This window comes from Galendromus occidentalis, unplaced genomic scaffold (assembly GCF_000255335.2).
Source record: "Galendromus occidentalis unplaced genomic scaffold, Mocc_1.1 scf7180000077497, whole genome shotgun sequence".
Lineage (NCBI taxonomy): Eukaryota > Metazoa > Arthropoda > Arachnida > Mesostigmata > Phytoseiidae > Galendromus > Galendromus occidentalis.
The window spans coordinates 816,403-840,864 of record NW_003805485.1 but is presented as its reverse complement, the minus strand read 5'-3'; the positions used below and the strand labels follow the sequence as shown (position 1 = coordinate 840,864).

General features: G+C 50.5%; 1 protein-coding gene across 1 annotated transcript; it reads right to left on the bottom strand.

Moving 5' to 3' along the window:
- Positions 1 to 39: 39 nt before the first annotated feature.
- On the bottom strand, positions 40 to 22,485 carry LOC100898573 (filamin-B). The gene is given in 44 exon segments (XM_029112380.1): positions 40 to 153; positions 270 to 364; positions 511 to 678; positions 792 to 989; positions 1,157 to 1,337; positions 1,426 to 1,677; positions 1,781 to 1,984; positions 2,106 to 2,221; positions 2,224 to 2,472; positions 2,567 to 2,695; positions 2,851 to 3,017; positions 3,159 to 3,555; positions 3,649 to 3,806; positions 3,931 to 4,277; positions 4,444 to 4,581; positions 4,691 to 4,809; positions 4,919 to 5,142; positions 5,265 to 5,437; positions 5,526 to 6,278; positions 6,380 to 6,586; positions 6,713 to 6,786; positions 6,889 to 7,036; positions 7,127 to 7,206; positions 7,318 to 7,481; positions 7,613 to 7,757; positions 7,908 to 8,135; positions 8,281 to 8,544; positions 8,589 to 8,637; positions 8,742 to 8,875; positions 9,020 to 9,248; positions 9,356 to 9,542; positions 9,623 to 10,462; positions 10,562 to 10,704; positions 10,841 to 11,059; positions 11,141 to 11,333; positions 11,417 to 11,517; positions 11,629 to 11,776; positions 11,893 to 12,044; positions 12,128 to 12,228; positions 12,625 to 12,731; positions 12,839 to 12,956; positions 13,124 to 13,264; positions 20,717 to 20,900; positions 22,375 to 22,485. Coding segments are annotated over 44 exon segments (8,649 nt in total).
- Between the last annotated feature and the right edge of the window lie 1,977 nt (positions 22,486 to 24,462).

The window sequence follows — 24,462 nt, the reverse complement described above, 5'->3', positions numbered from 1 at the left end:
TGCCTTGGTATGCTGTCGCTGATAGAATCCCGCATTGGTTCAACGAGAAATATCAGGAAAACCTACCTGCTTATACCTCAACAATTCATCATTAGTGTCAAAAATCTTGATGAGGAATGGCGATTTCGGGACGTGAACACCAGACCATTTCACCTGAGGGAAAATCGTGGAAACTGACGGGATGTCTCGAATCCATATATTTTGTCTCGATAGCCATATGCGTGTCTTTCCGTATATAATTACATGCAGCAAAGGTAGCCGAAACCTACCTCAATGCGATAATCTCCAGTTTCTGTGGGGCTATACTTACAGAATATGGCTCTATCTTTCGAGTTTTCCCTCGCCATCTCTACTCGGAAGGCTCCTACATATGAATGGATAGAGAATTTATTAAGTCAAGCTGAGCGGAGATACCTGAAATCCTTCGTCTCGGACGCATGTCTCCGGATATATCCCCAATACTTGGTCTCGTTCCCGATTTACGGAGACATCGGGCAGGAGAATCCTTACCCTTCGGACCCCGCACGCGAACGGTGAGTTGGCCAGGACCAGCACCGGCGGTATTGCAGATGAACCGGCTCTGGAAACATGCCAAGATCCCGTTCTCGACACCCGGGCCGTAGACTCGCACTTTGCTTGCGTCTGGGGGGCTGACTATTTTGATTGTGAACGGCGAACCTGGAGAAGGAAGTCGCTCGATGAAATCGACATCCGGAAGACTGGGTGAGATTGATGGAAGAGGAATGATGAGAGAGAGGAATTCCCATTCCGATGGAAAGTGTTCCACTTACCCATTACGTGTTCTTGGCCGTATTTAACAGTGAGTAAGTGCTTTCCGTTCTCCTCGGCGTGGACCAGCAACGTGCTCGTTGAATTCCCGTGATCAATGAGCTCACACTGAGCCATTTTCGAGGGACCCAAACACACTGCCGACAAACTCAACCCAGACTTGGCTTTCCTTGTGTCGAGGAAAACCTTCAGTGGCTGACCTGCAACAAGGACGATGCATGAGTTCCTCAGTTTCTACATCGAGTCCCGCAGCTACGGATTCGGAGAAGTAAGTGAGGGAATACATGTGCCCCTGATTCACCGAAGACAAGATCAGGCTCGCGGTCGCAATGTGAACAGCCCGGAATAAAAACATTCCTTCACTGACCTACGACGCCGCTCTTCAGGTTCTCCCCCGAACAGATGACGCCCACAGCGTGTGAAGCCTCCGCTCGGAACTCCATCGGACTACCCGTGACGTGTTGGTTCTCGCACTTGACGTGTAATTCATTCAGACCCGGACTCTGTGGTCGAAATTTCCCGTGGAACGTGTCTCCTTCTTGGATTATCTGCAATTCCACGATTAGTAACTGTGCATGGTTTCATTCCGAAATCCATGGTCTGGAACTCGTGCTCCTCTCGAGGCTCCACACAAACCTCCAAGGGTGTATCACCATCAGCCGAGCGGCAGAATGCTAAGATTTTCTTCTGCCCTCCGTCTGTCGTATGGACCGTGAAGTCGATGACGTCATGAACTTTCACTTCAGCGGGAGATTTACACTTCAGGACGATGTTCTTCGTTTTCTCTTCGCTCACTCGCGAAGACGGTCGATGAACATTCAGACTTATGGGGGAATGCCGCAATGGGAGGTTGTTGAAGCTCAGATGGATGTTGTGCTCTCCGGAAACCTTGATCGGGAGGTGAAATACTCAGAACCAAGGTTCAGGGAAATTGCTTCGTTCCATTACTTAAAGTCTAGTCTGAAAGTCAGCTGATCGCAGGCAAACCGACCTTGGGAGTGTATCTAATGAGCCATCCGCTCCGAGAACGCTCCAGGAGGAAATTCGACGTTCGCCCGTCGGGCAACTGGACTCTCCCCGAGAGTTCACCAACGGCAGAGTTGACGTTGCTCGGCATCTCGAATGCGAGCTTTATTTCCCGATTTATCTCGGCTGAGAGGTCCAGAACGCTCTCCCAGCCGTCAACGGGGAGAGGCTGTGAGAAGGTAAAAATTGAATTTAGCAGAATCCTCAGCTCGCGGGGAAGGGTTCTCTGTAATCGAGCTTGAATCCGAGCGCAGTAAGCCCGAGCAACCCGACATCGATCAGACCCCCACCTGATTTCCGTCGATAACGCTGACTTTCAAGGGCTCGTTAACTTGCTTCCCGTCGACCGTCATGAGAATGGTGTAGTCGCCCACATCGATCGGTAAGTACGAAACGTTGTAGGTTTTTTGTTCTCCTTATCTACAGTGTAGTCGGCTTCCTGGTTGTTGGGGCCCATGACTCTTATCTCGGGGCGGACCTCCTCGCTCGTTGTCTCCACGCGAAATGAAGCCATTTGATTCTTGAAAGCTTCAACCGCCCCACTGCCACTGATTTTGAGCTGACAGCCGTTCGTGGGACTTTGATCCTGCGCAGTGAACGTGGCGGGAGAATTCGGTACTGGATAACCTCCGTAAAGGACAGCTATCCGATATTTCCCTAGAATGAGAAAATCATGCTTTGGATTACAGATGACCAATCAGGTTTTCATGCCTGAATTCGGATTCGAGAAGATCTGAGCCTCGAGCCTCACCGGCCACGGCTGGTATGAGTTCGATGACCTCTCCGTTCTTCGATGATTTAACTTCAATTGGTAAGTTCTTGCCGAGGGGGCTGATGGCAGTGACGTCTAGCTCCGCAGTACCTGCGTCCCGCCGATCCACTGCGGAAATTCGGAAATAATATTAAACACGGACCGGAACGAACCCAAACCGCTTATTCGGCTCCTGCTACGGAAGAAGTCACGCCAGATAAGAATGGAAAGCTCCGCGAGCCGTCAACGGGGGGCTTTGTGCAAGGAAAGGGTAAAGCTCTCACAGCTGAAGCGAATCTTCTCGTTGACTTTGCAGACGGCTCTCTTGAGATTCTCGTTCTGGAATTTAACACGAGTCGCATCGAAGACTTCGCAAACGAACGGTGACCCCTCCACGTGAGTGCCTTTGTGGTAGATCTCGATGTTGTGCTTCCCGATGGTCTTCGGGCTCCTGGATAAATCGATGTGTATTTCTGTTAGCCGATGTGTCCCAAGACTTCTTGGCATGAAGAGGATCGCGGCCACGGCAATGGCGAACGGCGGGAGAAATAGACTCCCGAGTTATTCTCCTCGCTCAATGAATGCACATTACCATTCTACGAGCAGAGATTTGTTCTTCTGGAGGAAACATTTCACTGGCAGGGGCGACTGTTCATTCGCGACGATAATGTCGAAATCCTTGGCCTGACTGGAACCAGCGGTCTCGATCGTGAAACGCGCGGCTCGACCAACTTGAGCGGATCTCAGAACGGTTCCATGAACAATTAAACTTTGGCACGGATCACGGACCCGTAGGGTCTGTGAGCCTCCTGGCACGATGTGTCCGCCGAAGCGGATTTCGACTCTATGAGCAGCGGCGGATTTTGGGGTGAAGGAAACTTTGTACAGGCCCACGGCGACTTCTTCGGTTTGCACCGGCACCTTCTTCTTATTGTGGCTCTCAATGATCTGAACATCCAGGCTGCTTTGACCGGCTTTCGTGACATCAACTGTAATGGAGCACGTTCCCATGAGCATTGTTCCCATCGCTGCCTCAAGACTCGGAACGTATAATCTGGAGCCAGAGCCGGAGGGTCTCTCACCGCGGAACGCTGTGAGGCGGTCCAAGATTGCGTCTTCCAAATCCATGACCTTGACTTTTGTGACGTCGATGATCTGTACATTTTGCGTGATCAGAACTTGAGCTCCAGCCAGGATCTCAAGCAGGTAACCTCCGACCTCCTTTGGCAAATACTCAGCTCTGCAACGCAAGAACATCTCATTTGAGACTGCCGTCGATCCGCCTTCATCCGTAAATTGGGAAACTGCGCGAGACTACTATTTTAGACTTTCGAATTCCGTGGTCTCCTCGCTCCTGGACTTACTTGTAGTGTCTCTCCGAAATTTTCGTCACGACGCATTGAGCCTCAGCGAAGCCTTTACTCAGTCGGATACTGACAGGCTTGTCGAAATCGATGAGTTCGAATGAGTTCCTCTGGTTCGCAATCCCAGTTTGAGCAGCGCTCCCCATGATTCGACCAGTCCGTTTCGATGAGAGATGCTTCTCGTCGACAACTTCGATACGGAAGGGGTTCCCAGGAATCTCCAGATCATTGAACGTGACGTTGACGTAGTGTTCCGTCGCATCGATTGGCACAAATGATACGTCGTAAACACCTCGAGTTTGCGTGGCAACCTCAGCGCGGACGGAGCTTTTCTTCGTGGTCACGACCTGGGAGATATTGAAGAATGTACTCAGGGGTGGATGTGATCGAGTAAATGAGAAAAGATCGATTCGAATTGAGGCGAACCGGCGGGACTTCCCAGAATCATCGGTCTCCGGGAGAGCGTATGAATATGCAAAAACTTTGAGAAGCGGAAGAATCAAAACTTCGCACCAATTCAAGGGTTCCTTCGCCGCAATTAGAGGCATCGACGCAGAAAGTCACCATTCTTCCCACGTAACCCCGATGCAAGCCCGTGATTTTCACCCGTTGGACATCGAACACGTTCGAGATGAAGGGACTTCCAGGAATCTGGGAACATTGCAGACACGATAAATTCCAGAGACCTTCCAAGTTCAGCTGAGAAATTCCTCCTGACCGGAAGGAGCCGCGTCATATCGATGGACCACGATCACCATACCTGACTACCGTCGAGGTAAACGAAAATTTTTGTCCGACCAATATCGGTCGGGGCGTAGCTGGCGACGAAGCCCTTCTCCGACTTCTCGACTTTCGCGGCATATTCAGTCCCGTCGACAGCTAGAACACGTAATATTCCTCAGACCTTCGCTAGAAATGCGTCATTCTCTCATCGAGCCTGTCGCTTGAGTCTTTCACCGACGAAGTGGATCCTCGATCGCCTTCTCACCTTGTATTCGTACGTTGCAGTCCTTCGGTGTCGAGCCTCCGGTGTCGATCGAGAATGTCAACGGGGTGTTGATCGCGACAGATTTGAACACAGCTGGATTCACGATCGCGTATGCCTCAGAAATGGCGGACGAGCCTGGCGGTTTCTTGACAGCCACGCTGAAAGGGCTTCCTTTGACGGGTACCGAGTTGAACCTGATGCTAATCTGATGGACGTCGGCCTCACTGTGAAACGCATCATGGATCAGGACGACATTCCTCTCTTCGATTCTCATCTCATTCTCAGACCGGAGTCCCTTGATTCGTATCCTGAGATTCAGAGTCAGCAAACTCTTGACGGAACTAACTTCGGCTTGAAGTTGACTTTGAAGCTGGCATTGCTCTTGCTCTCGACGTAGTTGGGAACATTCCTCCCAGAACTGTCGCACACGATGATCTCCAAGTCCCCGTGGCCGGCAGAGTTGGCGTCGATGTTGAAGGAGACTTGATCATCCGTTGTTCCCGAGGTTATGTCACTGACCTGGATTAATGTCAAAAAAAGTTCCTAGAGCTGTAGCTGAAAAATCGATCAAGCCGAGCCTGATTGGAAACCTCTGAAAGCCTCGTACCTTGACCTTCGACGCATCGAAGACTTTCACAATCAGCGGAGCCTTCAGGAGTGAAGTATCCTCGATGCAGAAATCCACCGCGTAGTCGCCGACCGATTCGGGTCGGAACTCGAGGTTGTACAAGTCGCCATTCCGCGTCATCTGATAATTGTTCTCGAGGTTGCCATTCGGCTCGACAATGTTGGCCTTCAGATCGATGAGTTGCTGCCCACCAGCGGACAGCGCGAAGTTGCATTTCCCCCCGATCTGCACGCGATCCACGACTTCCCCGGAGAGTTTCACTGCCCCCAAGTCCAAAACAGGACAGTTGAAGCAGCTCCCAGGAACGTGGATTCCATTGAAACGTACGTCGATGACATGATCGACGAGCTGTTCCGGTGTGAAGTGTATGGAGTACAGAGTCGCGCTTTCTGCTCGTGAGCTCGTAGATATCTGGCCGTTGTTTATCGATATTTCCAGACTACCCGGCCCACCGCCTGCGGTTTGTACGAGGAACGATGCAGGTACACCGAGTATCGCGGGTTTCGGGATATTCGAGACCTTGATGCGGTTGATGTCGAAGATTTTGCAAACAAACGGACTGCCTTCGACGACCTGATCGCGGTATTTGACCTCGACGTGATATTGACCGACGGTACTGGGTTTGAACTCAACCGCCAACGTGTCCGGCTCTAGGGCTTTCAAGGTGAAGGGCACCAGGCCGCCGTCCGGGTCGAGGACGCGAGCGAAAAAGTCCTGAACGTTGATATCACCCTGGAAGATTCCGATCCGTAAGCTCTCGCGCACTAGAGATCCGATGACAAGGACGTTAAAATTCCTAGTCAGCTGCGTTCGGAAGAATCGTGCCCACCGACCTGGAGTGGAAGTGACGCCAGGCTATCGACGCCTGAGAAAATCGGTCCCGGTTTCAAGGGTAGTATCTTCGACATCGTCTTCTTGACTTGAATGAGGAAGGGACTCTGGGGAATGCTCTTGTGATTGAAGGCGATCTTTATCGTGTGAGGCTTCTCTACTTGCGGCACGAAGCTCACGGCGAATCGAGCGGCCTTGATAGCTTGTACCTTGAATACAGCGGAAAACGCGCGGTCGGAATACGTCAATTTCTTCAGGAATATTTCGATGGCGACCTCAAGCTTTCTCCCTTGATCCGAGAATTCCGGCTTGTAAGTGGAACTCCCGGCAACTACCTTGGTTGGGACATTCTGCTCCTCGCTGCTCACGGCGATCTCCAGGTTTCCCTCTCCGCAAGAGTTTGCATCAACTGGAAGAAGAGTTGTGAGCGAAGTGAGCAGGGATTCCTCCACGGCTGCTTGTTCCTGACATGATTCAGCTTTCGATATCCCGGGCGATTCCGGGGCCTCACCGATGAAGTTCACAGGTTCACCGAGTTGGACAGCGCCGTTCCCGAGGTTTTCCACGATCAGGGCTTCCGGATCGAAACATTTTACGGTAGATGGCGAGCCTCTCATCGGTTTCCCGGCGTAGTCCACGGATATCACGTAGCTCCCAGCCTGTGAGAGACAGCAGCTTCAGGAAGGATGCGAATCACAGGTGTGACAAAACATGCCTAGATATTTATCACTCCTTGAAAAAGGACTAACCCGAATCGGGGTGAATTGCACATTGATATTATCCGACGTCAGCGGCTTCACACTGACAGGCACCTGATCGTTGTTGAGGTCTTGAAGATCGGGGAAAAAAACGAGAATCATGAACTGAGACCGATACGGAAGGAATGAATAGACAATCTTCGCCCAGGATCCCTTTGCTAGGTTCTTCCCAACCAAATTACCGATGACGCCGACGTTGAGCAGATCCCGTCGCCCTCCGGGCAGATGAAGATCGAACTGGAACGGTTCGTTCGCACATATGGCCGGAGCGTCTTGCAAGTCGAACTCGTAAGGCTCGTGTGCGTTAACCACGAAAGGACAACCGGGGATCATCTCGCCGTTGAACCTAGGGAATTGGGAAACAATTAGGTGAGGAAAAAGGAGTCGATCTTCCACGGAGGCTCCGACGATGCGAAATCCCCGCTCTCACATCAGCGCACTCTCCAATCCAGGAGGAGCAATTTATTAAGGTCTCACTTGATTTCGACAAGATATTCCCCTTCCGTTTCGGGCGAAAACTCTATGATGCATTTTCCTCGGTCCAGAACGGTCACGTCATTCGCGATTTCACCTTTGTTTATCGATATCTGCAGAGATCCTTCGCCGGCCAACGAAGCGTCGACTGAAAATGCAGAAACACATGTTATCGAGAATATTGAGGAGCGAGATGAGCGAATGAGCGTGGGAGCCTGACGCCTCGTTCATTCGGGGGCGTTCGCATCAGGGGAGAGTTCTGCCCGGGAGCTGCGAACATGCTGCGAATGAAACGAACCTTCGAACTGGACGCGTGAGCCAACTTCCACGTGCTGGGAGACCCCACACATTGTGATCTTCTGCGCGTCGTAACTTTTGAAGATCACGGGACAGCCCTGAACCTTGGAATTCCTGAATTTCGCGTCGAAAATCCAAGATCCGACATCATTGACGGAAAACTGCACGAGACAGACCGAGAGCGATTTCCGAATCACCTCGTACGATTGCGAAGCTGCTGCGTTCGGCACTGAGAAAATTCAAAACTATTTAGAAGTCATAAGGAATTTTGGCGAAGAAACGTCTCACTAATAATCTCCATTTTTAATGGGTCTACTCTCGGGATGAAGTGGTATTCGGTGCAGACATGACCTTGATGCCGTCTCTAGGCTCACCATTTTTCAGGAGATATATCTGCAGGTCTTTTTCTTTAGCATCTGGACTGACTTCGATCTGCAAAATCTGCATTTGTCGACATGGCACCGATTGTAGAGACTGGCCGTCAGTTAGCACAGCCAAAAACTTCTGTATGGCTAGACGTCCGCTCCTATCGACGTGCTGCAAAACGGGACCGTGCGTCAGTTGCCGGATCACATCGGGAAATGGTCACTGATTCGGAAATCCTAGGACTTCAGACTTTAAGAATATGGCCGTATATGCTCGTCCTGGCTCACGTTCGTCGTTTGTCCTTCGAACACGGAACATTCCCAGGGCGATCCGCGGAGCGCGATGCCATTGAACTTTATGTCGATCTGCAGATTAACACATCAAAAGTTTGAATCACTGTTTGTGCGAATCGAATGGATAGTTCAACGGAATCTCTAACTCGACCGATTTTATGCGAATCTAGAATCACCTTGTGAACGACCGGACGCTCGGGAACGAACTGCGCCTCATACAGTTGGTCGTGGAGTTTTTGCAGCGTGGAAATCACGGTCCCGTTGTTGATCTTGAGCTCTAAATGACCGCTACCGGCTTGGTTGCCATCAACTGCAAACGCAAATAATTGTGGCTACGACTTCCTCGTGCAACACGGCATTGGCTCGAATCGAGTTGAATGAGAACGGTCGACTTTCAATATCCGCTTTTTCAATCTTTTTTTATTAAATCCCCCGTGCGCAGGGATCAACTCACTCTGAAATCTGATCGGACGTCCCACGAAGCCGTCGGAAATCTTTCCCACTCTGATAGCGTCCGGGTTGAAACCGTTCGCGAGGACTTCCAAGAATTTCTGTTGGTCATAGATGAAACTGAAGATGTGCTCGCCCACTTCGAAAACTTCTATGAGGACCTGGACGAGTTTCGGAATGATTGGGTCGACTCTACCGGGGATGAGACGGCCGGAGGGGTCGCGAACTAGAACCTGAGAGAGGGAGGGTCAATTGGATGGAGAGATTCGATTTTCCCCCCTCGCTTTCTGGCAAAGATAGGAAGTTTCTGTTGAGCGACGGGAACAGTTCTTCATCGTACCTGGAGTTTGTCGACGCTGAACGGAATCGTTTCTGTCATGATTTCGAACATCAGCGGTTGATTGATCGGGAACAGCTCTATTCTCTCGAGCTGCACAATCTTCAGTTCAGAGATAATTTGTTCTTTCGCTGTCCTGGCCGGAGAGTTACGCAACGATGTTGGCGCGTGACTCGGCATTCTGGGTGCCCTGGGAAGAAATTCGTGAGCATGAGGATGTTCGGCTGATGACATCATATGAATAACTGGAGCCGAAAGAGAAAGTTCTACCTTGGCACCTCCGGTGAGAGGGCTTTGGGTGGCGGCAGCGGAGCCGTCTGATTGACGTCGGACCTCTGACGATGATGCGAGGTTTTTCTTAACGAATCCAAATCCGAGGACTGGTCGCTCCTAACGCGCTGGCCTGACTCATCGAGAATGGATGATTCTTTACGAGTCACGTTGGAAGTCACGTAATTTTGAGTAGGCGACAGGGTACGTGAAACGTTATGCGTCACCGGGGAGCTTCGGAATATCTCCGTTCGATGATTCGAGCTCGACTGAAGCAGTGGGGGCGTATTTTCCGAGGAATCAACTCGGGTCTTGGCGACGCCCGAAGGATTCTGGGCGTTTCGGATGAACTGGAGACGCATGTTCTGCGCTTTATCGCCTGGCGCGTCAATGACAGTCGTTTCGTTTGTACGTGGAGCCGTACCTATCCGAGAGCTGACGTGCTGCTTGACGGCGTCTGCGGAAGTGTCGAAGAACGAATCCATTTTTTCGAAGATCGACGAAGTCTGCGGCGGAGTCGGACTCGAATATTCTCTCTTGCCACCAAAGTCTCGCATTTTGTCCAATGGACTCCGCGTCCTGATTTCATCCAAGCGGGTCGGAGAGAGTCGATCGTTGTGCTCGAAGACTCCACCGGTGTACGTGGCTTTGAAAATTCCGTTTGGAGTTGCGGCGATCTCCGGTGCTGGCCTAGGGGGGCTTGAAGTCGAGAAGGTGCTCACCGAGGATTCGTGACGATGGTCGTGGCTCGAGATGAGGTCCGGAGTGTTCATTCGCGTCGAGTGGACGCTTCGCGATACGTTGCTGAACGACTGGTTCGAGGCTGTTCTTGTTCTCTCGCTGGAACGAAAACAATTGTTCGGTGTCGGACGCATTCCCCTTAATCATAACCCGGAATCATAATCCGGAAGTGGATTTCCTCTGAGGCTCTCGACTCACCTGAGGTCAGGTCCGCGGAAACCCGTCACAGAGTGCCTCCCATCGAAGCTCAATGACGAAGAACTTCTACCGTCGACGAAATCGTCGGACATCGCCCCCAGAGAGTGACTAGAGTTCATGTTCGAAGAATGCATCTGCGCCTCCTGCAATCCAATGGGTCAGGAATGAAACGTCATGTGGAGCGTGAGCGAAGCTCAATCAGCGCATCTATCGCTCATGCTTTCGATCAGCTCCCGAATTTCATGGAGACTTCCGGGCAATCTCATATCCGAATAATACCTTCAGTTTGGACGGGTCATATACGAGGCATGTGAAGGGAGAGCTGGCGATATGGTCACCGTTGTATGTTATGTTGATCATCCATTCTCCGATTTGCTTTGGAATGAAGGAACCGTGGAAGGAGTTTCCTTGGTGAGTGACTTCACACGGAATCACAACTCCGAAAGGAGACACCGCCTCAATGCGAACTCCACGACTATTGGCGCCGTTGGAATTGATCTGCGTGCATGGAGTGCAATTTTAATGAGTGATCCACAGGAGCATTTGAACGATCAGCTCTCCCGGTTCAGCGGTACGCACCATGATGTCGACGAGTGAATTCAGAGAGCAGGGGCCTATCCCCGCTTGGGACAGCCCGGCGAAATCGGGAGAAACTTCGACGATCAGCGGGCAGTTCTCAACTAATTGGCCTTTTATTTGAACCTTTATTTCGTGAGGTAAGGACTGGGTCGGGATGAAGGTGCCGGTCAATTGTCTCCCGTTCCGGTCCAGACTGATAGAAGAGAAATTGCCGTCAAGATCAACCCTGATGGATACAATAATAGGAGACACTTCCATCTAATCTGGCATACACACCGGACGGGAACCCGTGTAGAGTTCTTCAACAGCATCACCTCCACGGACAGATCATTCTCGATGCTCACGGTGGAGTTGACGCCGACGATTTCGAACGTCACCTGGCAAAACAGACCCAAGTTACTGGGAAGCGCTCTCGACGGAATTTCTCGTTCAACACGAAGGATTTCAGGTGCACCTCGGCAGGGAAACATCTGTCCGAAAGTACCCACCGGCTTGTTTGCCTGCACGTTGCTGATGTCTAGGATTCGAATGTGGGGTTTTTCATTCTGTTCGGTTAGTTTTTGGAGTTTGGCAAGATATTTCATGATCGTCAGCGCTTGAACTTCGGGATCGGACATTTCTTTCGCTGAAATCATCCTGGAAACATCGGGAGTTATTTCGAATCCGTATTTCCGGACCACTATTCACTTTCTCACACTAAGACGAAACCTCCTCTACGGCAGGCCTGCATCTATAGATAATTTTCTACTAACTTCGGAATTTTCAATTGTGAGTGGGCTGCGGTTATCCCTCTCAGGCAGTTCGTCTCGAACTCGTGAGGCATCCTCGACAGATCCCTCATGTCGACGGTTCCTCCGAGTTTGTTGATCAGCTCATATAGTGCGCTCCCGTCATTCCAATCGGTCTGCGGCATGGACGAAATCCATCTTATAATACGTAACTCAACAGTGTTAACGAACATTGTCGACAAATCGATTTCGAACTTACAGTGAGGTTGCTCACGTAGGGTAGATACTTCTTCACCCAATCGAGGATTCTCCTATGCCCCGGGGAATCTTCATTCATGTAGTACGACAGATACGTCATGCCTAGAAATAATGAATTGGAGTCTGATGCTCGAGAGCCTCTTCACGGCCGACCGGCCTCTGGAATCCTCATTCCGAACCAACTCGTGATTCCATAGCTCTTCCCAGGACAACAGAAAATAAATGCGCAGTTCAAGCTCATAAAACAGAGAAGTCATTGGCTTATCTCGATTTTCAAATTTTTGCCGTGGGGCGGATCGTCGTCACTCGAGATCCTTAGATAACTCGAAGAGCTTCACTGATCCGAAGTGAGAATCCAAGCGGATGGCTAGGCTCCTCAAAGGCTTGAGGGAAAAAACTTTTCCAAGACAAAGCCGCGATACAATTTAGTGCGACCAAGGGATTTCTCATTGTGGCTACTGGAGTCGATGCTCCACCGAAGCAGGCGGAACAACTCACCTGAAAGCTCATCTAGTTTCTCCGAACACAAATCTTCGGGCCGCAGAACGATCGGGATCCCCAGTCGATCGCGGGCGGTTTCCATAGCGAGTCGGCAGTTCTCGAACCTGAGGAGGGAAAAGATTATATGAATATTATTCGGGATCGACGACGATTCCCAAAACTTAAAAATCAAGTAACTCGAGGAAAAGACGGGTCGCGACAGGGCTCTTACCCATTATTAGGGTTTAAGTTCCTCCAGTCAGGTATGAGCTCGGGGTCGCAATAGTTGACTAGTGCGCTCAATACAACACCGGAATTCCAGTCGGTCGAGAAGTTAGAGACTTCCAGATCTGTTAGATGAAGAATCATTACCTCCTCATTACGGATGCCGGATTCGAATTGTGGGATGAATTTCGAATTCTCGAGAACCCATTTGTGATAGGTTGCAACGTCTCCTTCGATGGACAAACAGAGATGTCGGGCTAATGAGGCCCGAAGTCCCGCGCGAAACACTGACCTGGCGGCAGAACATTACGGAGCCACCCAATCATCGACTTCCTCGCTGGAGCGTTCGATCTTCCGATTTGATACCGAACGATGAGAGACCAGACGAGACCCAGGATCAGCTTCAGGTTCCCTTCGACGACATCGGTGTTCCCTGGAAATCAGGAGGAACAATTATCATTCTAGACCTGTTGAGGATATAATTTCCCTATGAGCATTCGACCGGTTTTTGCACGTGCCGTATCCGTTAGAGGGCTTCGTCAGAAAAAAACGGCACGAACGGGAGAGTTCTGCCCTTCTGTGATGGAGCTCGGTAGGCTAAGCGATGTTGAAGAGGGGAAATAGATGTTATATTAGTCATGTTTTCGTCATGTTGCACGGAGATCGATCATTAGGTCTATAGCGGAGGGATTCTGCTCGTATGGTAAATAAAGTTTCGCGTGATTCAAGTATTCCAGGCTTCCCGCGGGAGGCACCCGCAGGGAACTCCACGGTTCTCGCGACGTCCAGTCCGGATCGAATTCGATGATTCGGGGAAAGTTTCTCGAGTCAAAATATCATCGAAGAACATCATGACACGTTGCGGCTCTCTCGTTTAAGAGAAACTGGCATTCAATGTCAAATCGGAGCGTCGATTAAGTGGAAATCATCGATCCACGATTTTATATCTCCGGAGCGTAAGCGTCTAGACACACGAGGGGCTGACGATAATTAGGGATGGAAACACTTCATATAAATTTGACGGGAGCAAGTGGTACAATGAGGTCACGCTCCCGCACGACGGTGTATGCACCCACGAACGTTATACCAAGTCGTTCAAATCGCCTAACGGGAATGTTATCTCCCCGCTCCGCCGCCAGATGCCGAAATTACAGAAGCAGAATCACGATCGGCGGTCGTGGTCGCCGACTTTGTCGTAGTAATAGTGAAATAATTACAAAACAGAACTTCTCAATGACGTCTCCCAGCACATGGGTTCTCGATAGAATGATCCTATTGAAGGCCGTTCTCGAAAAACCGCACCTTTGTTGGCGAGCTGTCCGCAATCCAAGCCATCCGGTCTATCCGATGAGGGGAGGATAGAATGATTCCCCTAAGAGCGATTTGAGTTGATCCGGTTCCAACATGGATATTTTTCTTTTCCATTAGGATCAATCATCGATACCTCGAGGCCACGCAGTCCCGACTTCCCGGAATCAGCTTGGGAGAACGAAAAACAATGTTCCTGATGAATGCCACTTTTTGGGCGTGGCCTCGTCAATTATCGGAGATCGGAGGGAGAGAGGAGTCAGAGGGATCCTAATCGCATCTCTCCGGATTGTCCGTGCTCAGATCGCAGGAAAGATTGTTGAACATAACTTTCTCTTCTTCAGCTAGATCTTCGCGACACCGATCTTCTCCATCAGCGGCGATAGTCGTCACGATTCGTGTCCCATTCCCACGAGCCGCGTTCTAGACAGCGAAAATGAGGAGTACCGCCTCCCACAACGAAGCTAAGCCATTACAGTACGGAAGGAATACCGGGCTAACCCTGCTTCCGTCACATTCAATAGTTAACGAACACCAACCACTCACGGTACTTCTTCGGAATTATTCTGTCGAAACTCGCAAGGAACTCTTCCGCCTCCTAGTTCGGGACATCCCGCCTGATCACAAATGGATTTCTCAGGGAAGCGGATCGCTAATGAATACACAGCTCTACAGTCGAGTCATATCTGAGGCATCGGAAGAATGAAGAAGATAAGAAGAGGAGCCACACGTAACTGCAGACTGCGACACTCATCGGAGCTCGGCGTAGACTTCAGGCTTTCGGTCGAACTGTCACCGTCAAATCGACATCCGCGTTTGACAGAGATACAGGTACACATATTCTAATCTTTGTTTCCCTTCTGACGGTGTCACCGCGTCCCGCTGATCGACACGTACCCTACAGGCGCCCGACGAAGTTCCTTGAACCTCGAGGCGAGAAGAATTTATTTATTCTCGGGTCGGAACAAAATTTTATCGATCGGAGCCAATCGTTGCCGGAGCTTAATCGAGTGAGGATTGATATCCCGTTCCGGAAAAGTCGCCGAAGGAAGTGCATGGCGAAGTTTGAAAAATGTAGCTCTTCGATCCGATAATGATTGTTTTATAATAATGAAGCTTATCTGAGCGATTCTGAATCATCGAATCCACAATGCTAAGCGTGATTGGATTATAGGTTGAACGCGATGGGCAACTCGGGTTCGATCAAGATTGCGTCTCGTTCTAATCCGCGCACGTTGTGAACGCGGACTCCATTCCCAGGATTGGGGCTCTTGAGAAAGTATTCAGGATGCTCGGCCATCGTCTAATTCGCCTCCAAGTACAGATTTCCGCCGACGAGTAAGCGAGCGTGATTCTGTCCAGAGAATCGCCCCTGAACCACCGGCTACGTCCTCAGACTAATATAACATTCCACCTTCACTGATCACTCTGAACGATTGAGAGAAGTTCATGTGATATAATCATCCTCCGGAACTGTGCAGTACTCGACGGATAAGTATCGATCGATCCGTGCAAGAGAGAGGCCATTGCCGGTATCAAGGAGCCACGCATTCCACCGCAAACAAAGGCGTTGCTCGCCTTGTCGCTGAATGAGACTGTGTATCAGAGACAGAATGGTTCTAGCCGTAGTAAAGCCGCGGCTTGTTTACCACAGTTTCGCTTATCGCAGTTGATAAACTCGTGCTTTCGCTATTGTGTATAAAATACCACGGGAAAATCTCCGTAGCCTGACGCGGAAGGCGACAGCGATCGACAGAATAATCGGCACGTCGGATTCCGCCTGTCCATCAATGAACGTCCAAATACGAGCTTTTTTGACACAACGATACGTTCGATCCGTATATAGCGAAAAAAATTAAGGGAGGTGCCCTCAACGGTTTTCAGAGACCTGTAAATGTCTTGCTTACCACTGCTCTGCCCCGTTCGTCCTTTGTCCAATTATGTATGAGAGACGGAAGCCCGAAGCCGGCCCACAAACGAGGCGTTAGCTTTGACCATGACGACGCCTGGGAGCGTTCACCACGTTTGTCTTTGAAATCTTCGGACAGCTTGATCTGTAAGCCGCGCACACCTATCCGAAAGTTATAACTTCCCGGTGTCTGAAATAGTTTCTATCGAGTATAATAGTAACCTTAACACAAGACGCCCTCTGCGGGGCTCTGCAGTTATTACAGAAGTTTTTCTGTCGCGCATCCCACTGACTGAGATGGATCAGGCTGACTGTGCGCGCGGCACAAGGGCCCATCGGAAATGTGGGGGATCTCATAGCAAGAAACGGCTCCTCGGTTAGCAAGTACGGTCGAAACAATGGGCGCATGCTCTAAATGCACACGAGTTTGGGACAGATGGACACCGCGCCAGTTCCTGTTCCATACCTAGATTGATGCTCAATAAAAATGAGATGAATTTATCACAGCCAGTTACGATGCATCGATGAGGCAAGTGGCTAACGTGGAGCGACAACGCTCGCATCACTGCTTACACTCTCCCCGCAGAATTTGAATGACATCGCATCTGTTCAACAACGAGTCATTGATCGTGATCGGTGGGCAGAGGATTCACCGTTGTATGACCAACATACCAGTGCGAGAACCATTCGACATTGGAGCCGCTCCGTGGGACTTCGCTCATGGATTTATCGGTTTACAATGTAAATGGAATTTCGCGACACGCACCATCCCCCGATCATTGTCGGTAAATCTCTTTTATCATCAAGAAGAATAAAATTAATGTCCGTAAACGAGTTATTACCCCAGTGAACGACTTCTCCCAATATTGACTAGAATATAAAAAGACGGAATACGCGAGTTTGCCTTTGGATTTTACATTTGCAAGATGTTTTCAAAATAGGTGGCATACTTCATTGACTTGGAAAAGGACGGCCTCGGGCTCACACTCAGCGTCACCCTGCCTAGCTAGCACTGTCGAATTACCGTGCATCGGGTCTGCGCCGAACTTGCGTGAAATTCGATAACAGATGATGGGATCCATCATTTTCTTGTCGCTTCGTCACTGCCGCCGATGAAGTCGATGCGATCGAGAAAATTCAGAGTGACCGGAGGTGGCGTTAATAATCGGTGGCAAACACGTAAGTAGGCGTCCGTCATTCGATTTTCTTGGTGAAACGACCGCGGCGCGTGTATTTTTTTTCCAGAAGACGGAATTTGCCGGAGAACGTTTCTATCCAACTTCCCCGGCTCTTCTCTCAATTGGTTCATCTGTCGGTCTGTCTCTCCATCCGACTGCCGGTATCTATCGCTGCGCGATATTCGCCACGCTGCTGTCTCATTCGTGGGTGCCCGCCCGTTCGTTGACCTGGCTTTGCCGTTCAAGAACAAGCGAAAAAACTGAACAAGAAAACGTAGCAGCAGAAGATGGAGCGAACGAGTGAGTGACTGAGCCTCCATCACCGCGCCACTGGCAAACGGAGTGGCGGGCGGGCAGGCTCGGGCGGTCGGTCGGGCGACCACTCCACGCTATCATCCAGCAACCCCAAAATCCGGGACCAGAACTGGATAGATCCGAGCACGTTTTCTTCAATTTGATCTCCAGCTAACTCATCCGCCGTCTCCGTGATTTCCAACCGCTAAACTTGTACCGAAGGGGCGGAGACGTACGGCAAGGAATGCCACTGTATCGATCCTCTCTGATCTCATTTAATTCCGCTCCTATGAAATATTCCTCTCCGCTATCACCAGGATGCAGAAACTCCCTCGTCGTCCACAGGTCTTAAGAATTAGGCACACGTCAAGCCTCCGACTGGCCCGATTTCGTTAACAAATTGACCAACGATCGCAGCTGTGTTTGCGGATTGACGGACAAACGGAGATCCGGATTGTCAGATCCAGAACAAGGAAGAACGTCGCAGTTTCTCCAACTCTGTAGGGAACCAGCACTTTCGCGTAACGAATTTTTTTCATGGCGCCTCCCATTCGAGTGCCGAGATGTCATTAAAATTGCAAACGACCAAGACTCGATATTCCGTACATTGTGATAGGGTTCCCCATTTGGACCAACTCTGCAAGCGAATTCCTCCTCTCGGAGTAATTGACTCCACATTCCAGGCAATATCTGGAATTGTTCTGCTTCTTTCGCCACACCTCATGCGGACTGAGTCTTTTTTTTTGTACTAGAGGCTAAGTTGGGAGCAGTTACCCGCGAGCGATTAGCATTAGTCAGTGTTCTTCCGCGCCAGCCTCGGAACGAAGTACGTTTCCCTCTCTCAATGCCAGCCCCGTCGTTTCTCAAATTGTTCACGTTCCATTTTTTTTCTATTCACTCAAGAAGCAAGAATCTTGAGAATGCGCTGTCACAAATTGAAAAACAAATCATGGCAATTCCTGAAATGCCGAACTGCGCTGCCAATCTTCAACGGTGACATTTTTTCTGCGTCGTCGGAGTAGAGCCTTCTTACTCCGCCTGTCGTTAGTCCAGAATCGTGGAAACGTCGATGACGACGGGGACGGAGGAACCAGAACTGCCGTGCCTTCTTCGACTTTGAATCTAGGTGACAGATTTCGCACTAACTCCGGCGCTAGCGGTGCAGACACAACTCTGTAGGAGTACGACGTGTCGAACGGTCTCACCAAGACACGACGATCACTCGGCGTTTTCGGCAACTTCACGTGAGCCATGGGATTCTTCATCATCAAGCCGGAGGGCTGGTCGAATCATTCCAGTCGATAAGCGTCACAGAGCTGAATTCTGTAAACTTGGAGCGTAGCGAGCCGGGCTTTTGTTCTTTGGTTATGCTATGCTCAAGATATTCCTTTGTGTCGTTTTTTTCGCTATTCTTAGCTTCCGCGTCCAGCGACGTGTTCCTCTCTTCCTGCCTGTCCACCTCTGACGGTCGCTTCAGGCATCGGAAACCCTCACCGAGGGTCGTCGATAATGGCGACGAGTGTTGATGCGGATCCATCGCTTTAATATATCAAGTCTCCATGAAATGTCTCTCAGAGCTTGTGCCGGAAGTTACCCTCAAAGGTACGTTCGATGTAGTTCTTGGCGCCCACTCCCTTTGTTTTCGGAGGGATCGTTCCCGCGGGAGTCCCCCCATCCACTTCGACTATTTATTCTTCATCTCGACGGCTCGAGAGTAGAGGTAGAGCTACCTCACCGCTGAGGATTAGCTTGAGACTGACAAATGCGGGGAAGTTCCTCTCGGCCAGTGAGAGGTCCCGCAGGAGACCTGGTGCAGCTCCAAGAAATGGAAATGCATAATTCATCAGCTTAGTGGTTATGCAAATCGATTGGCGGAGCGGTGCAACGGAGAACAAACTTTCCTCGCGGAGTCATTGTGTGCCCGGAACGATCCAGTGTCTGCGAACCTATGAATGGAATCGTCACCCAGAAAGCGACCACACGGGAAAAAAACACTTTGTCTCAATGCCCGTCGTCAATGCTCTTTCGACGGACGATTGCATTCGATTACGTCCAACAGCAGACCTCACAATCGAGATCACGTTGTGTTTCAGTTTCTTATAGTGTACTGTGGAACCCCGCCTATATCAACTCGTGCCTGCCACAACGGGTGATATAATCTAGGTTCAATGGGAAAACTCAGGAGCCTCAATCATTTCAAAAAATTTTCCACAAAGGTCGATATAATCGAAAAGAATATTCGGGAAGCTCGTAGAATCGGGGTTCCATCGTATGATAGAAGAAATGCGGATCGTGTCCCGGAAAGCGTGAGAACGAAGCTCCGAGAGACAGAGGGAAGAAGCAAGCGCCGGCTCTTCCACATCATTTGAATAATCCTTCTCTGACATTGACAGCTGAGAGTTTCGAAATGGCCGTCATTCGCATTCTCAATGCAGTGGGCTCGAGCCGCGGGTCTCTGCTTGAGAGCGAGCCATCGCTCATATTGCCTCGTAGAGACGAAGTCTCCGACGAGCTGCGGAATTCGAGGAATTCGCGAATAATTTTCGGTGACAAAGCGCAGTGTGTTCGATGCGAAGCTCCATGCTACATCCTCCGCTTGTAACAGTCGACTCTGGCAGAATCTCTATGTTTTTACGGTGAGAGCTCATAGTATTTCACTCAGAGGGTTCCAATTCCGCACACTTCCTGAGATCCATGCGGACCCATTCGCCATAGAATACAATGTATACACGTCTTGATGGACGTCAATTGACAATGCGACGGGGAACATTTAGTTCTCAAGCCAGAAGTGTTTACTTGTCTTTCTGGTTGTTCATCCGTTTCTGATGTTTATCGTTAGCCTAAGTACTTCCTCCATCGGTGCCATTCAGCCGACACCTCCATCCAGGGCCGAACAGCCGATGGAGCGGGGGACATCCAGTCGGGAGAACAACAGCAACACACTAAGAGAGGCAATTGGCATTTGATGATCACTTGGTGATTGACGGTTCTCGGTTGGGCGTCTCCTCATCGGATACCAATCATTTGATCGTTTTGTCTATGAGCGGAGCTCTAAACGAATTAGCACAGAATAACGGGACGCGTTCCAGCGAAGTCGCTCACAATGAGTGCCCTTTCTCTGCGATCTCATATTTCTTTCGCATTGACTTCATTCAATCGCTCACCCGGTGCTGAAACCAAAGTCGTTTTTACTCACCGATATTGACGAGTTTCACTTGGTCGGCCGCAATCGCGTTCAAGGCCACCTGCACGTTCTCTAAGAATTGATGCTGGTTCACTGGGTTGCGAATGCGCTTGATCTTCTTCGGGGATTTCTGCAAGATCTCGACGAGGGAGATGAGCTTGAGTCCGTTGCAGAAATCATGTCGAAGATCCACAACCTGGAAATCGGAAGAAGAATTCGATCGAAAATCTTTGCATTGTATCACGGCGAATCCAGACAGAAATCAGATCACGGAAAGTCAAGTTTACTGCGTGGCGTAGAAAGCAACGATCGATTGGAATCGTCATTCCAAGAATCTCCGGTGACAGACGGGAATCCGCCTGGTTCGAGTGATGTGGATTCCGCCAAAGTAAATCGAGGTACCGCGTATTCCCGGGAGGTGAAAGAAACCTCTTCCATATCTTCTCCGTGCGGGACGGAAGCACTAAAATGTCATTTCGGAAATCTACGTCTCGAGCTTGCTCTAAGGACTTCCGTAAAGTGGGTGCGCCTCGAGACGAATCACTGAAACCGTCCCGCCATTTAGGGGAAATTTGCCGCTCCGCGTTTTCCTACACCGCACGTCGAGGTGTGAAAATCTTCCACCTGATTGGGTTTTCTTGTCAAAAAGTTCCACATCAGTGACTGCTCTCCCGGTGCGGTCACGGAGCAGAGTTTCTCGTAAGTGCGCAGAGCACTCGTTGACAGTGAATTCTCTGCGGATGACCACGCGAAGAATTTCAAAAACTCCGAATGTCAGGCGAGCCATTGTTGGAAGCACGGTGCGCCGACTCTTGGTTTCCGCCGCAATGATATGAGGACATCTTCGGCAGTGGTCTTTCACTCCCTTCCAAAATGACCGCGGTGATATTGCTCACGAAAATCGCTGACGGAGTCGTCTATTGAAGAGCTTCGGAATTTATTTCGGGTCGGAACTCGACTCACGAAATCTTCGACGGAATCGAAAGGTGAGATATTTCTTGATCCAATAGTTCTCTACCCACCCATCGCTTGGTAGTAATTCAAACTCGAATTCTACTCATGATAGCACGATTTGAAACTGTAGCTCTCGGATATCGAGCGATGAACTTTGAAAAATCCTCAGCAGTAAATGAGCCCTCAGAAATTCATGGAACCTCTTGATGGCACCATTGAAACACTGAAGCACTCCGTTAGGATAGTGAGGTGCCGCGTCCCCGGTATTCTCCTTTGTGGGGACGACTAGAGAAGAAACTCGTGATCGATGATCGCAACTGGAGTGGTCACCAGACACCGGGGAAATGGGGAAAGCGGAGCGCTCCCAGACATAAACTCATCCATGTCTAGATATACAGCACGGCGCCGGAGAAAAAGTCTTAATCACCTGGTGACACTTCTTTGGACACTTCGCTCAGGAGGGTCCGAGCTTCTCGGTAGTTCATAAGCCATTGTGGCGCATATTTCTCATACTGAACCGGGCGAGAGCTGAGCGTCGAGTATTTGTTCGTCATTGTTTTCGCTCTGGAATTTCTGGGCTATCGTCCGGCCTGGAGAAGATCTTCGTCGCGGAACCACCACCGCATCTTTGACTTTGTAACAGCTTTGACGACGAGCGCGACAGTAACCCGTGTTGCCGATGAACAGATCTAAGCGGAGATAACTTGCAGACTTACGTATTCTTCAGTGGGTTTCAGTTGTTCGTTCACCCAGTTTGTGAAGGTCTTCTGCTGGATGTCCACCCACTTGGCGGAGGGGGGCCGCGGATCTCCATCCGATGAATCCATGGTCAGTCAAGCGGTCGCTTCCTCACCGATTCGTATCACTCATCGCATCTTGCGGGATGTCCAACCTCGGCTCGACTGGGGACAATTCAGTGTGAGATTCGAGTCGAGCTCCTCGACTAGTTCGAACAGCTACCACGCTATCACATGTACCGAGATCGAAGGAGTAGTCTCCTCATGAATCTCAACAATTCAGGCTCAATCGTGATCAGCTTCTAAATGTGCAATGATTGAAAATGGAATCGGTTTGAGAATCGAGACCAGTCGTCGTGCCGTATGCACGAGGAAACTTCGTGTATTCGGGGGATCACCGTCTTCCCCAACATTGTTGCGATTTCTATAAGAGGGAGCGATTTACATGAGACGGCCGACCGGTCGCCAGACATTAAGCATCGGCGATTCTCGAGGGGACTAGGCGATCATTGATCGAGATTCTCACGTCCATCGAGTGATGGCGACTCCAGAGGAGGGATCACTCTCACATCCGCTATCTTCCAACTCTCTTTCGAGCATCGCTGTCCAGAGGCTGTCCGCACTCGAAGACTTCTGTCCGGATGCCATCGTCGTGAATACTCTAGCATTGGCATCGACGGAAGACACCGAGCTGAAGGGAGAAAGAAACCACGGGATCCGGATGGGACGAGGAATTCACGCAGAAAATTCCGGAGATTCACCCCAATGGAATCAAATATTCAAAACTGAGCATTCTATCCTGTGAGAAGAACGTTCGAACTGTATTTGCTACGCCATTTCAAACACGACACCAGACCGCCTAAAATGGAGGAGTCAAAATTTCGTTCAAGCAGCATCTCAAAATCGGGCAGGGCCGGTCGAGCGAGCGAGGGATGCTAATACTATCTCGGCGTTTTTGTCCATGAATCAATATTCATCGAGTTAACCTTAGTCATCGAAATGATGTCAAGGCATCCGGGCCTGTCCTCGGTTTACGACTACGTAAGAGCGTGGAAACTGTTGTCAAACACAGCAACGCTGGCCGACGTCCACGTTCTTGCGTACGATTTCCCATGATGGAAGAGGGCGCTCGTGGTCCGATTCACGCAGTAGCTTCTCCGTTCCCCAACTACGACCTCTCAGAGTAAAATTATTCTCTAACGCTCAGCGTCATCGAGAAGATCCTGTATGTCAAAGAGAATTCCCATCCGAGGCCTGAACATCGAGAACTGGTATCTCAATCAGCGCGACGAAGAGGTCGAAGTGCTCACTTAATCCTTGGGCAGTGAAGAGCGTACACTCGACAGAAGACGGGGGCGACACCGGCAGTGGGAAACTCAGAGTTTTATCCGATGGCACACCACAAGACGAAATCGAACACAACACACCACAGTGCTTCTGAGACGGAGCGTTTCTGCTAGCTAGCGAGCGAACGAGCTTCGGAGCTTCAGCGGCAGCAACCTTCGTCTGACAGCAGCAGAACATTCAGCACCAGCAGTTCGGCGCGGGCAGCGGGCGGGCGGGCAGACAGGCGGTTGGTCGGCCGACCAGCCGGGGAGGCAAGCCAGACGCACAGACTGACAACTGCACGAATGTCAGTCGCTCGGAGCGACAAACCGGCGGACGTATGGTCTTGGTTGCGAGTCAGAACAGCCAACCAGCCAGCCAGTCTGGTTGCTTCAAAGGCCCCATGGAACCGGGAGCGCCACCCGACGGACGTCACTGAAAACCGGCGCGTCACCGTACAATGTTGATCGTCGCGCCCCCTCGCGGCAGACGTCATCGGTTTCGGTCGGCCACGGGAATATGGAGCCACAGGCAGACGAAGATCATAGACGCGGGTGAACAATCGAACTAATGCGGAGCGCGTCTTCCATGGAAGGGTTTCGAATATTCATGGTCGGACATGGCTCTCGGAGAGATCGACAATATTCGAACACCGTCTTTCGATCGTCTCGAGCGATCGCCCGATCGCGGGAAATCGATCCCCAGGCTCCTCCCCCGTCCTTGTAAGCATGCTGGCTTGTT